General features: G+C 45.4%; 1 protein-coding gene across 1 annotated transcript in view; it reads right to left on the minus strand.

The window, feature by feature from the left end:
• The window catches only part of LOC147625196 (synaptotagmin-2-like), a 51,609-nt gene that overhangs the window by 12,426 nt on the left and 25,902 nt on the right, over positions 1 to 13,281 (minus strand). The window contains exons 2-11 of the mRNA XM_086818460.1: positions 8,938 to 9,036; positions 8,810 to 8,860; positions 8,543 to 8,666; positions 7,752 to 7,870; positions 7,501 to 7,602; positions 7,318 to 7,392; positions 6,651 to 6,730; positions 6,317 to 6,560; positions 5,693 to 6,034; positions 5,389 to 5,520 (exon numbers count right to left, since the gene is read on the minus strand). Coding sequence (XP_086674586.1) covers positions 5,389 to 5,520; positions 5,693 to 6,034; positions 6,317 to 6,560; positions 6,651 to 6,730; positions 7,318 to 7,392; positions 7,501 to 7,602; positions 7,752 to 7,870; positions 8,543 to 8,666; positions 8,810 to 8,860; positions 8,938 to 9,036 — 1,368 coding nt within the window. The remainder of the gene's footprint in view (positions 1 to 5,388; positions 5,521 to 5,692; positions 6,035 to 6,316; positions 6,561 to 6,650; positions 6,731 to 7,317; positions 7,393 to 7,500; positions 7,603 to 7,751; positions 7,871 to 8,542; positions 8,667 to 8,809; positions 8,861 to 8,937; positions 9,037 to 13,281) is intronic.

Consider the following 13,281-nt stretch of genomic DNA (forward strand, 5'->3'; position numbering starts at 1 on the left):
GCCACTTCTACGCCTGAAATCCAATCACCCTCACCCTCTGTAAGGTGCAACCACTAAATCCTCTAAGGGGGGCTCGGATCTCTCTAATCACACCACGTGAACCAATAGAAAAAGTAAGCAAACCACTGCCCTTGTCCGCTCCATGGGCTGCCAAAAGAATATCATGCCTGGTAAATACGCCTAGCCACAGTGGGGTAGGCGTCAGCCACTCCTGAGGGATAGTAGAGTCGATGTCGATGTTGAGCCTGTCTCTACCCCAGATCCCTGTCAGGCCTCTCTCCTGAAGCTCCGAGGGTAACTGCATGTGTGCAAGCCAATCTCCAAGGGACCTGACACGTCCCATGCTCAACGCACCCCATGATACATGTGGTCTGGCCCTTGACATATGGCCATTGGGTAAACGGATTAGGGGGTTCCAGACGAATGGTTGCCAGAGACGCTCCTTTGAGGCTATTGGAGCTATCTGCCTGAGGTGATCCCAAGCTCAAAGTAAATTGGCTGCAAATCTGTCCTCAAAAGCTAGGCTGAATCCGCAAGCCCGCATCTCTGTGAAGATCCATCTATGACTCTACGGCCAAGGGCCCCCTAGGCTCGGGGTGTGGGCTGAAATCCGGGCCAAGAGAAAGTCCTTCCAAGGCTCGCCACCACAGGGAAGGAGTCCTCTGACAATCAACTTGCCCAACAAGGCACGACTCTGAATAGTAGGGTCAATGATTCCTAGCCCCCCTCTACATCGTGGCTAAATGATCATCTCCATGCCACCTTGGCCCTGGCAGCCCCCCCCCCCCCCCCCCCCCCCCCCACCCCGTCACTACGGGCCCATAAGAAGTTCCAGATCAAATGCTAATCCAGGCCAATACATGCTCGAGAGAAGGCCCAACAAGAAGTGATGTACCACATGGTGGCAAGAAGGATCTAGTTCGCCACCACCACTCTACCAGCTAGGGAGAGCCTTGCAAAATTCCAGTACAAAAGCTTCTTCTAAATGCTCAGAAGAAGAGGGGCAAGTTGCTGCTCCAAAGAGATGTCAATGCCCACATGGCATCCGAGATAGCGAATTGGAGTGCCCCTCAGGATCCACTGGAAAGCCTCAACTGGGCGCCAAGTCGGGGCGAATGCAGAGCACACCCAAAAACCACACGACTTGTGCCAATTGATCTGTGCACCTGATGCGCGACAGAAGATCTCGATCACCTCAGCGAATCTTTGGAGATTCCTGACATCTCCAGAAAGGAAAGCGGCTGTGTCATCTACAAACTCTGAGTCCAGCAACTCCTCCTGTGTACATGTGTACAGAGGGGGATAAACAATCCCTGAAGCCTTGTCTCCTGGGCTGAGAGGAAACTGCTCATGGCCTCCGCGATGAATAGGATAAGGTGAGGTGCCAAAGAAAAGCCTTGCCGGACCGAGCAAAAAAGGGAGAATCTGTCGCCACGGGCTCCCTGAATGAGAACCTGGCTGTGAGAAGCTGAGTAAATTCCTGAAGCCCTGCGGATCCACTCCACAGGGAATCCCATCCGGCTCAAAGTGCCCTCCAGAAAGCTCCAATCAACCCCATGATAAGCTGCTTTCTCGAGGTCAAGGAGTAGCACTATGAGGTCCTACTGCCGCATCCTGGCCAAAGCAGCTGTCATGGATCAAGTTAAGGAGGAATGGCTGAAGTCTCCAACTGATGGCCTTGGCCAAGATCTTGTAGGCGGTCCCAAGAAGGGTGATGGGTCTCCCCTGCCGGATCTCCAATCTGTCAACACCCTCATTAGGAATCAAGTGTATCAAACCCTATGAAAGCCTCTCTGGCATGGCACCTGTGGACATAATCTCATTTATGGCGGCTCAAAGGCCGCTTTCCATGAGGTCCCAGTGGCAGAGAAAGAAAGAAACTGGAAGCCCATCCACCCCCAAGCATTTGCCCCTAGGAAGAGCAATCAATGCCTCCTCTGCCAGCTCCTCTGCAGTAAAGGGAGTCACACGCATCCACCTGTGGGGATAATGGGGCACCCGTGAGGAGAGATCAACAAAAATCGATGGCTCTCACATGGGGGGGTCAGAAACAATGGCTCCATCTTGGCCACACAACCTGTGAATACCATCTCTCCTCCTGTGGGGACCTCCTATCTCAAAGAAGTCTCCCGTGACTATTGCCAGCCTGGGTCCAAAAGGAAGCTCTGGCATGGTATCTGTACTCCACCCTCCTCTCCTCGATGGATTTGATCTCCGTACGGGCGGCAACAAGCTGACTCTCAATCCAAGGGCTATCGGGGGAACTCTCCTGAAGCCGCTAAAGAGAAGCAAGACCCCTCTCCTCTCCTACTCACAAAATCCCTCCAATCTGCTCTGAGCTGCCTCCTGCAAAAAACTGCTGATCTCACCAAGGTCCACATCCAAAGTGCACACAGCAGAGCCTGAGATAAAATCCAATCCCGTCCAAATCTACTCTATCCTACTGCAGATCTCGGGGTTCTGAATAAGGCTGTCTTGAATCCTACAACTCACGTGCCTGTCCTGCCTCCAGGGGTCCTCTAGTATCAAAATAACCGGAGCATGATCCGAGAAAGTAGTGTCCGCCAAGATACTGATCATGCCCCCCACGGCCGCAAGTCCACTCATCCACATAAAATCTATAAAGTCCAGAGAGGTTGGGGCCGGTGCTCTTCCTATCAGACCGCGAGAAACACAAGCTCCCAAGGCTACGCCCAAACTCTGGAACATGCCAAGGATCCTGACCTTGAGTGCCAGGATCAACTTCTCCCATGCAGAGTACTATGTGCCTGAAACTATGGCCGTGCCTCCTCCGAGTCTGTCCTCTACTGCCTCTATCATGTTAAAGTCTCCGCCCATGCATCAAAAGTCAGCCTAAGGCAGGGCCTGATGAACTGTGCTCTAGAATATAGCTCTACTTGCTGCGGCGTTCGGGATGTAGACATTGAGGAAGCCCACACAATCCTCTCCAATCATAACGTTAACCCATTGTGCTCGCCAGGGACTATGACACCTAGGGACTATGACACCTGAGCTTGTCATTGCCGGTAAGAGCTCCTCACTGACAAAAATACAAACCCCCCCTGCGTCTCTGAGGGACCAAAAGAGGGAGACTAGAAAGTGTGGCTTCTGCCTGGTAAAATCTTCCCATAACGGCAGGTACACCTCTCGGAGAGGTGGTGCTCCTGGAGGAAAAGAATGTAGATGGATCCACCAACTGTAGCTCACCTCTGAGGACACCTTGCCTTTGAAAGCATCGAGGCCCCCCTAAACCCTGAATGTTCCATGAGGCTATCCGCATATCAATCTTTGTGGGAAGCGGAGCTATAGGAACTGCTCTCCACTCCAAAAGTCTTGGACGTGGGTTTAGATTGGTAGAGATCACTATCGATCCTAGGGCAAAGGCGTGCCAAGTGGGCGCAGATCCTGTCCTCCATGTGTTGCCACTCTGTCCGAGCGTGAGAGTAGGCATACTCCGAACTCCATCGATCACAATGGAGGTATCTGTAAGAGGGAGGGAGGAGGGGTACTGTGACTGAGATATGCAGGAACACAGAGAGTAGCACATCCAGGCTGGAGACTACCACCTCCCCGTCCTGGTCCCTATGGCCTGAGCCTCCCAACTCCATCCTAGCCAAGGGCCAGAGGTGGGTGAGCATGTCAGTGATGCGAAGATCGTGAAGATGGTGTGAAAGCTCGACTACATGCCCCTGAATGGCGGCAACCACTGAATCTGAGGAGGACCAAGTCCCACTCCGTCTCCAGGGCTGCACTCGAAGGAAAAGAGAAGATCATTGCGTGGGCGTGACAAAAGATTGGCTGTGGCACAAGCCATAGAGCCAATCGACAGTGGGCAGCCGACTCGAATCCCGTTTTAATCTCCACACGAGATTTCTCTTCAATCTTCTTGGCATGCGATGGCGTTGGACTCACGATTGGCGATGGCGTTGGACTCGCGATTGTCGAAGCAGTTGGCGATGGCGTTGGACCTTGGATTTGTCGAAGCAGTTCCTATCTCTCTGCATTTTGTTGCATCACACATTAATAATCAATTCTGTTCACAATGTACCATCAGTACAAATCATCATCAAGCATGGCATAAATCACAAGTGCTAGTGCCTCACGAAGTCCCAAGACCAAGGTGTTCACAATGTACCATCAGTACAAATCATCATCAAGCATGGCATAAATCACAAGTGCTAGTGCCTCACGAAGTCCCAAGACCAAGGTACTCAGCAATAAAGCAAGTACACATAAAGGGGGGGACCACAGTGGGTATTGGGACTGAAAATTTTTGCTGCACGCCTTACCATTACTGTGTTGGTGCATTTTTTCTTTCTTATCCGTCTCTTCAAAAGTTAATTAAAAGTGAACATAAAGCACTGAAAGACTTTGCTGCAAACCTCACCATTCAAGCTTCCACATGTGCATGTAATGACAGATGCCAGCATTGACAAACCCAAAATGTTATAAAAAATTCTCAAAGAAGGCAGTTTGTCTCTTTTGTGCATTCTTGGGACTGAAAATTTTTGCTGCATGCCTTACCATTATTGTGTTGGTGCATTTTTTCTTTCTTGCCCTTCTCTTCAAAAGTTATTTAAAAGTGAACATAAAGCACTGAAAGACTTTGCTGCAAACCTTACCATTCAACCTTCCACATGTGCATGTAACAACACATACAGACATTGACAAACCCAAAATGTTATAAAAATTCTTCAAAGAAGGCAGTGTGTCTCTTTTGTGCATTCTATAGGCTGGGTAAAGCGTATGAGCTCTAAAGGTAGACAACACCCCCATTACTCCCGATACTCAGCTGTAACAAGTACGTCATTTGCCTTGGGATTGTGGCTTCGTATGCTTTCCAGCAAACAGTTAAATTCATAAAAATAACAGTGGTGTGAAGAAAGCCTGAAGGTTCTGATTGTATAAGCAAACACACAAGCACAGAGCATCATAAATATGGGTGATGAAAATATGGAGGCAGAGAAAACACGAAAACACGACATCAGCAAAGCAGGTACAAGCTGGAGAGAAAGACAGGTCGGGAAGAGAGGGGGGGAAGGACTGTAGTCAAGAGGAAATGAAGAAGAAAAAGGAGGCAGAGCAGAAGAAATAAGACGGGTGAGATGAGATATTACAAAATGTAAGTCATTCGACCAAAAACAGGGATGCAGGGTCAAAATGACAGAAGGGAGTGGCTGAAACACCCGATATGCATTCGGCTCTGGAAGCCCCGCGTTTCAGCTGACTTAAGGCAAGCATGCACAAAAAAAACAACTTAAAGTCATACATACAGAAGTTAAAACTACATGTAGCTAGCTCTTAAGACCAAGGTTTTTCCTTCAAAGTATCTGCATGTTCAAACTCCCTTAGTTTAAAGGACAAGAGTAAGAAAAAAAAATGGTTTACCCTTGGGTGTAATCCTATGCTCGAACCCTTGCTCCACACTTCTACTCTGACCTTGTCGTTTTCTGGGGGCTCATTACACATATATTCAAATCTGCCATCTTGCCACTTTGGATCTCGGTTCTTCTTCAAAGGCTGACGACATCACCATTAAAAAAAACACATACCATCAGAGAATATGTTGATGCTACATCAATACTTGAATGAAAGAATACAAGACAAAGAAACATGCATTTTTGTTGCATGTTTATATTCAATCAAAAGCTGATAGCTAGACCTACTCACAAACCAGCCAGATTTAGTTCACCTTTGTCTTCTGTTCGGTTCCTTTGTAAAGGACTTTCACATAAGGATTAGTATGATGTTTCCCTTCCAAATCCTCTGCTTCATGCACAATCACAATCAAGTACCCTCCACCTTGTGGCGTTCCCTCAGGTGCTTCCTCTTCTTCATCAGCTTCAAGGATGGTATCATCATCTTTGAAAGGCTTGTAAATCATCTCCAGTGTGATCTGTCCACGAGGTTTTTGATTTGACGGGTCATTATCATCCATGTTCTTTCTGAGATCTAGAGTAAGAGCTTTTGGCTCATCAGGAGTGAGGCTTGCCAACGGAACAACTTGCATGCCTAGAAAATCATGAGATGACACCTGCAGATTATAAGACCACCCCCCTGAGCAGTACACTTCAAACTCGACAAATACCTTAAAAGAAAAAAACCCCCTAAAAGCAACCATAAAGGAATCGTCCTTGAAAGCAGGAACCACAAGAACCCATTGACCCCACCGTGAGATGACCACACCCCTTAAAATACTTAGCGGTTAAGAAGGCTCTGCATCATTTGTTAGTTCTCTAAAATGATGACAAAATGCAAGTTTTTTCAGTACACCATGGGAAAAAAGCTACAAAAGCTTAGTATAGGCTTTTTCCACCTTTTCCCAGTCATACACATGTAGCTCCAGAGCCTGAGAATCAGGATCTTGCACCAGAAGTGTGTGCGTCTCATTCCAATCCGGGTTCAAAGTATTCAACTTCTTTTGTGTCTTTTTGGAAAGAGTTCCCTCACCAAGTGACAGTTTAACGTACGGATCTGACTTCCCCATGAAATCTGCCTTCTTCAAATTTCTGCAGTTGATGATAGTTACTTGAAGCATTCCCACTGGTTTTTTGATGACCCTGCCAAATCAACCATACATGGAATTTTAGTTTGCAGACATTGAGCATGGTACTGTGACCACAAGCTATAAGAAACCTAAAAAAACTTACACTTTAGAATCGTCCAAAACAGCTATTTCCAAGGCATTGGGCCACAGATACAGCTTTGCTACCTCGTCTTTGATGAGATCCTGTTAGAACAATGTCCAATAATGCAACCTGATTGTTATCTTCTCAAAAGACGTAACTAAATTGGCAATTTTGATAAAGCTAGTCTAATGCTAATTAGAGGCTCAATTATGGGACACTAAGTACTAATTAAGTATCAGTAAGTTACTAATTTGTGAGCTAGTGTGAAGTGATCTTAAAGTTGATTTGTGAGCTGGGAAGTGATCTTAAAGTTAAGGACACTTTCACCTAACATCTATATAAGTGAGGATTAGGCTTTGTAATGGGCATTACCACAAGGGTGGTGAACCTAGGAATCTTGACTGGATCAGACCTAGGCTCAAGCCTAACACCAGCAAGATGGATTCCGGTGGTCTCGAACACCAAGGCTTGGGTGAGGTGTCAGGCATGGTGCGCCTCATGCTTGGGTGGTGACCTAGCCAGTCCCTCTAAGAAAGTCCATGGACCTAAAATATATTTGAGTTTTGCAGGTTAGAACTGATTGAGAGACCCTCCTTATGCACATTGAGTACAGGTCAGAAGCCCTAATCCCTTTTGTGTATGTTTGAATTACATGCTGCCAAAGACCATTGAAAACCATCTACAACACCTGTATGAAGCCATATAGACCCGGGATTGCCATCAAATCTCCTCCTACCAGCTTTAGACCAAAGTCTATATGCGGCTGTCAACACAAGGTAAGGCACCCACGCATCAGCCAGACATTTCCTGAGCAGAAGATACTTGTAAATGAATCAAAATTAGGTAGCTCTAGAGAGAGAAAGGTGCTAACCTTCTCCATCAAAGAGACGACTATTTTAGAAAAGCATGGGAAAGCTGGGACTAGTGGCTTGAGAGTAACCCGAGCAACAGCAAACACTTGCAAGTCCACCAACTGCCACAAACCGCAACAAACTGATATGGTAGTGCAGTTTTTGTTTAGCTTTAAACTGCTGAATAAATTTACTTTTTTTTAAAACTAGGTATTCACTGCATTGTCTGAGCAGGTGGCTCCTTCAGTTCCTTGCTACCATGAGATTGTACCTGCACTGTTGCTTTGATGCCAAACGCTTTCACTGAAACCAGAATATTGGGGTTTCCAGCCCATTTTAAGGCAGGCTCGATGATTATCTCGGATTCCTGTGTATCGAAGGCTTTTATCCCTGACAAATCATAACAAAGACTTTAACATATTTGTGATAAATTTGAGTTGCCAACATCAAACTGACCAAAGTTAACGCAAGAAAAAAGGCATTACAGTTCCCTTTCTTGGAAACTTCATAACAAATAACAAGAGAATCACTCCTACTCTGAACCTGATCCATATGTTCCCTGCCCCACTGCAGTCTAATAGCCCAAATACTGCATATATTACACTTCCCTTCACAGGCATGCACCTACTCGAATTTCTGTGCACACTTGACCCGACTACATTCAAAACCTTTGTCTCTATATTGGTAGGGCTCATAAGGGCCTCAAAGCTTTGCTAGATGTGTTCCCCACTAGACAATAGACGTGGCACATGCTATCGGCTAATGCATGTGGCAGTACAACAATTATATTGACAGCCAACCAATTTCTTTAGAATGAAGGGTATTGATGGGCTTGATTTTCTCAGGACATGCTGGTAATGCTACTCATTGCTAAAGATTATGTCAAAATCACTCACGGCATGGCAAGTGAGCACATTTCCATCATATACACTACCTTTGACCCGTATAGATTTACGCCTGAACAGTTTATTGTGAGGCATTCTATAGATAACCATCTTGAGCCAACCCTGCCTTAGCTTGGATAATATTAGATATTGATAATTATGAGCAGGACTTTGTCACCATGAAATGTTGGCGGCAATGTGCCTAGTGTCAAGCATTTGAATTCTACGGAATCGATTTTGTACTTCGCACTGTACTGGTCAATAATTGGCTTTGTTGTCTCCTTGATTATCTTACAAATGGCCTGCATTTAGTGAGGCAACAATGACACATAAGGAATTCTCTGCAAAAACAAACACCACCTAATTGCCAATCTTGTAGTTAAAGGTCCACACACTGAAAGAATTAGTTCCAACTGCTTAATATTTAAGGCACTTCACAACCCACCTTATCAAGATATGGCCACAACTCCCTTAAAAACTTGTTCAACCAATCCACCTACATAGGGGCAGAAAGAGTTCATTATCTTTAGTGTAAAAGCACATAGCAGTAAGGTACAGACTTGTTACACATACCCTATCATAATCGGGATTCTTCACCCAAAGAGGTATCTCTGGAAGAAGTCTTTGTAGAGTCTTCGAATCCAGCTCACCCAAAGGCCTGATTATTGGATCCTGACACAGTTAATCACAAGAAATAAGTGTTTAGAAAGTTCAATCTATCATAAATACCAACAGCAATTGGATGGGGAAAAAAGTCACTAGAAGTGGATCATGCAAAAAAAAAGTGTTTGTGTGCTTTGTTTTGTAGCATTTCTTCCATTGCTTCTCATGGAGCTTAGTTCTCAGTCCCATCAAGTCAAACACCTAGCCTGATGCCTATCCATTGTTTCATGATTCTTGAGTAAATGAATAGAAATCAGAAACACATGCAGTTTCGCCTCTCATACTACAAAGCAATTGTTGTAAGGACCACCCAAAAAGCCTTACCACTGTCAGACAACATACATTATCCTTGAGTCAAAAAGGTTCTAGCATACAACGTACAGGGTTGTACAGATCATATAACATAGCGATCCAGCACAACCAGATACTACTTTTTAATACAATAAGATTACACAATCTTTGACCAGCGTATCCACATTTCCAGCTAGTCCCTAGAGTCACACAAGCCATGGCATCAACAACTATCTTCAGTTTTAAACAAGCTAACAAACAATAGGTACCTCCAACCGTTTACAGCACATATTTACAGTTCATTATGAGAAATACGTATTACAATTACTAGACACTTAAAGCCCTCAAAACCATATCCCTTCACATAGTGAGAACCCTTGGACATTAATGTATGTCCTATATCATCTCTCCTTCAACAGTCCTCTAGCAACTACTTAGAGAAACAACACCCTCAGCATGGCATCTCCTCTATTGTTTGCCTTCAACTACAAGTCAACTCTTGCACTTTCTTTTGATATAACCGTATATTACTTGTGCCTATTTTGCCTTTATATAATACTTGAGCAAGCCTAGCCACACACCTATTGGCTGCCAAGTGCTTCTTTGAATCCTAAGCAAACCATGATCCAATCCCCAACCAATTTCAATGAAGTCTTTCGTTGCATCTATGCAAGATTTTCTCTATCTACCTTGGTTCAAAAGACTTCCTCTCCCTTTGTTTTAACTTTCCAAACTCAATGTTTACACGTTAACAGATTTAATATCGATGTTTTTCATTGAGTCTTTGTAACCAATTCAATTACTTTGAGTGAACATAACTTCAATCATATCAATCAATCTATCATTGAGTCGTGCAATATACTCTCTCTCCCTCTCTCTCTCTCTCGCTCTCTCTCTCTCTCTCAGGGAGCTGTGGACACCCCCTTCACTGATGTACACCATTTTATACCCCCAGTATGGTACAGGATGGAGCTAGCTAGGTTGCATATCATGATTGTATACTCCATGCATATAGCTTTGCATTCTCCTAGTAGTAGAGCTCCATCCCCTGCACACCCAGATTCAGCTTTTTGTTCAGTACTTTTTCATTTCCTTGGGATGACAGAGGATACCCCATACAGGTACTCCAATTTGTCTCATAGGCCGAGTTCGGTCTTTTGGAAGACGTTAATAAAATCTTTCTTTCTTTCTTTCTCTCTCTCTCTCAGAGGCACATTACAGACTTCTTTAGTCCAGCCACCACTGAGCCAGATGGACCACAGCAGCAGCAGGACATGGATACCGTCCACACCAGCGGTACACTGATTGATCGTGCGATTGAGCTTGGGTGGTCCAGACGCCCACGACTACGGGGGAGGGCATCCCAGCATAGATGGAGGTTGCAGCGGCGGATTCGGATTATTCTTGCGAGACATGCGGGACACCCAGTCAGGGTGCTGACCACAGAGGATATTGAGGAGATCCGCCAGCGTCCGATGCGGCACATATTATGAGATGGAGGCACCTCCATAGTCTACCCCCCCGTCCCGCATGATATTGTATTCCCTCACTGTACTCCACTCACCTCCATAGCGTACCCCCCCCCCCCCCCCCTCACTATATTCACACCCTATAAGGGTTTCTGTTTACCTTCCAGTTCCAGTTTCATTTTCTAGGTGCCAGTAGTATCATCTTTATTTTTTCATTTTTTGGTTTTTTATCCAGACATTGTATCAAATCCACCATGATGTAACTTTTTGGTCTCATAGGTCATTATGGCCTTTTGAAGACATTAATATAACATTTCATTTCCTTTCATTTCATTTCTCTCTCCACTGGCTGAGAGTGGAGACTGCCAGATATGGGCCCAAGGCGGCTGCACCAGAGGACAGGATATGCCAGCTCTGTCACACAGAGCCCGAGACAGAGGATGCCTTGTATACTATGAGATTCGGGGGAGGTTCCACTGCCTCTTCTGAGCTGGGTTCGGACCACTTTCTAGGATCATGGACTTCCCGGCTCAGAGATGCCTGGGACTTTTTCTTCTAGAGCTCCGCAGACACAAGGAGTCCTTAGTGAGATCCAGATCAGTTGTACTTGCTTGAGAAACAGCACAGGGAGCTCTCACTAACTTCTTCCAGACTAGTTCTCCTAGGGCCAATCCCACCACCATACCCGGACCACAGGCTAGTGCAGGAGCTCGGCCGCGAGGTGTGACACTCGACAAAGCCACTGAGTTATGCAAAGCTCGACACCCTAGACCCCATGGCCCTCGCCCACGGCCACGCCACCACAAGAGGGTCCGGGCCATCATCTCGCATCATCGCAAGACCTTCTCGCGCCGGCCACCTTGAGCATCATCACAACGGCCCATGAGGGATGCGTTAGTGTGATATGAGAGACCTCTACTCATGTACCTAGATCAGATTTTATAGTTCTAGATTTTTGCTATATCTTTCTTTATTACTATTTTGTACCCAGGATGATGTACCTCATGGATATGATGTAACCTTTTGGTCTCATAGGTCATTTTGGCCTTTTGAAGACGTTATACTTATTAAGAGAAAATTCGTGTTTTCTCTTCATGAGGATTTTTGGAGACTGAAAACTCTGTTTTTCCACCATTTCTCTCCATTTCCAAGCCCTCCATAGCCATACCCAACTTGCTAGGGTGTTCTCCAAGCTTCTAAGAGTGTTTCTAAGTGCTAATCACTCTCCTACTCACTCCCAATGACTGAAATTCAGCAAAACAGCTCTCATTTTTGCTATAATTTCTGGTCTTTTTGCTGAAAACCCTAATTTCAGCCTTCCTTTCTCAAGTTGAACCATAGGGGAAGCTTTCCCAGGGTTCCCTTCATCCTCTTGAAGACTTTTGTCACGAAGGATTGCGGCAAATCGAAGATATCAACACTCCTAAAGATTCCAACGCGAAGGCTTCCGCTTGCAACAACTTCTATGAAGACTGGTAAGCTACTTGGACAATGTGTTGTCATTACTTATTCAGTAGAAGGCAGGACTCCTTGTTTAGCCGCCCTGTGTAGTATTTCTCTTGTCCTAAGTGCTCTTGAAGATGTTGCTACCTTGCTTGGTAGAACATAGAGCCAATGGTAGAGAATATGGGCACTGAAGTCAGGCCGGGCATCAAGGCAGCTCCTTGGTGATCTACATCGACATACCATTGTTTTCTAAATGCTGAATTTCATATGCATTGGCATGGAGGATTTGGCAATGGATGCCCGTCAAGCTACTAAATGCTGAATTTCATATGCATTGGCATGGAGGATTTGGCAATGGATGCCCGTCAAGCTATGTATTGAATTTCTCCAATAGTAATACAATTTACTCAATGGGGGGTCGGCCGTTCCGGCTCATTGTGTGTCTCTTGTCAATTCAGCAATTTACTTCTTGTATTTAAGCAAGTATCCTTCAAATCTTAGTGTATTTAAGTGTATTGATTAGCATTGTGTTCAACCAAGTTACATTGGTATCAAAGCATACGGTTCTCTTTCACTTCTATCGTGAGAGACGATCACCGTGAACACTAGCTATCTCTACACTTAGAACATTATGGACAGCCATACAATGAATGTTGGAGATGCTAATACAAGAGGCACGGACAATGAAATGCATGCCTCCAATGCTTTACAGGATGAGCAAACTCATGTGGTGCACAATAGGGAACATGAATATGTGAGACAGCCGTCCCGTGGCAAATAGAAGATGCAAGAAGAAGAGTCCATAGTCTTGAGGGCTGAACTTACTCGTATGCAGGCTCTTCTCCATGCACAACAAGAAGAATTGAATCTCTATCACCGTGAGGATCCATTGGTACATGACCGTTTGAAGGCCAAGAAAGCTTAATCTTATATGGATCATGCAATGGCAATGATTGCTCAAGAGTTGCACATGCAACCGAGGGATGCAGCACGTGCATACTTGGCTCGTACCGAGGATGCCTATGCAGAAAAGGCAACCATCCCACAT

Source organism: Cibotium barometz, chromosome 24 (genome assembly GCF_041138505.1).
Source record: "Cibotium barometz isolate CiBa-2024 chromosome 24, ASM4113850v1, whole genome shotgun sequence".
Classification (NCBI taxonomy): Eukaryota; Viridiplantae; Streptophyta; class Polypodiopsida; order Cyatheales; family Cibotiaceae; genus Cibotium; species Cibotium barometz.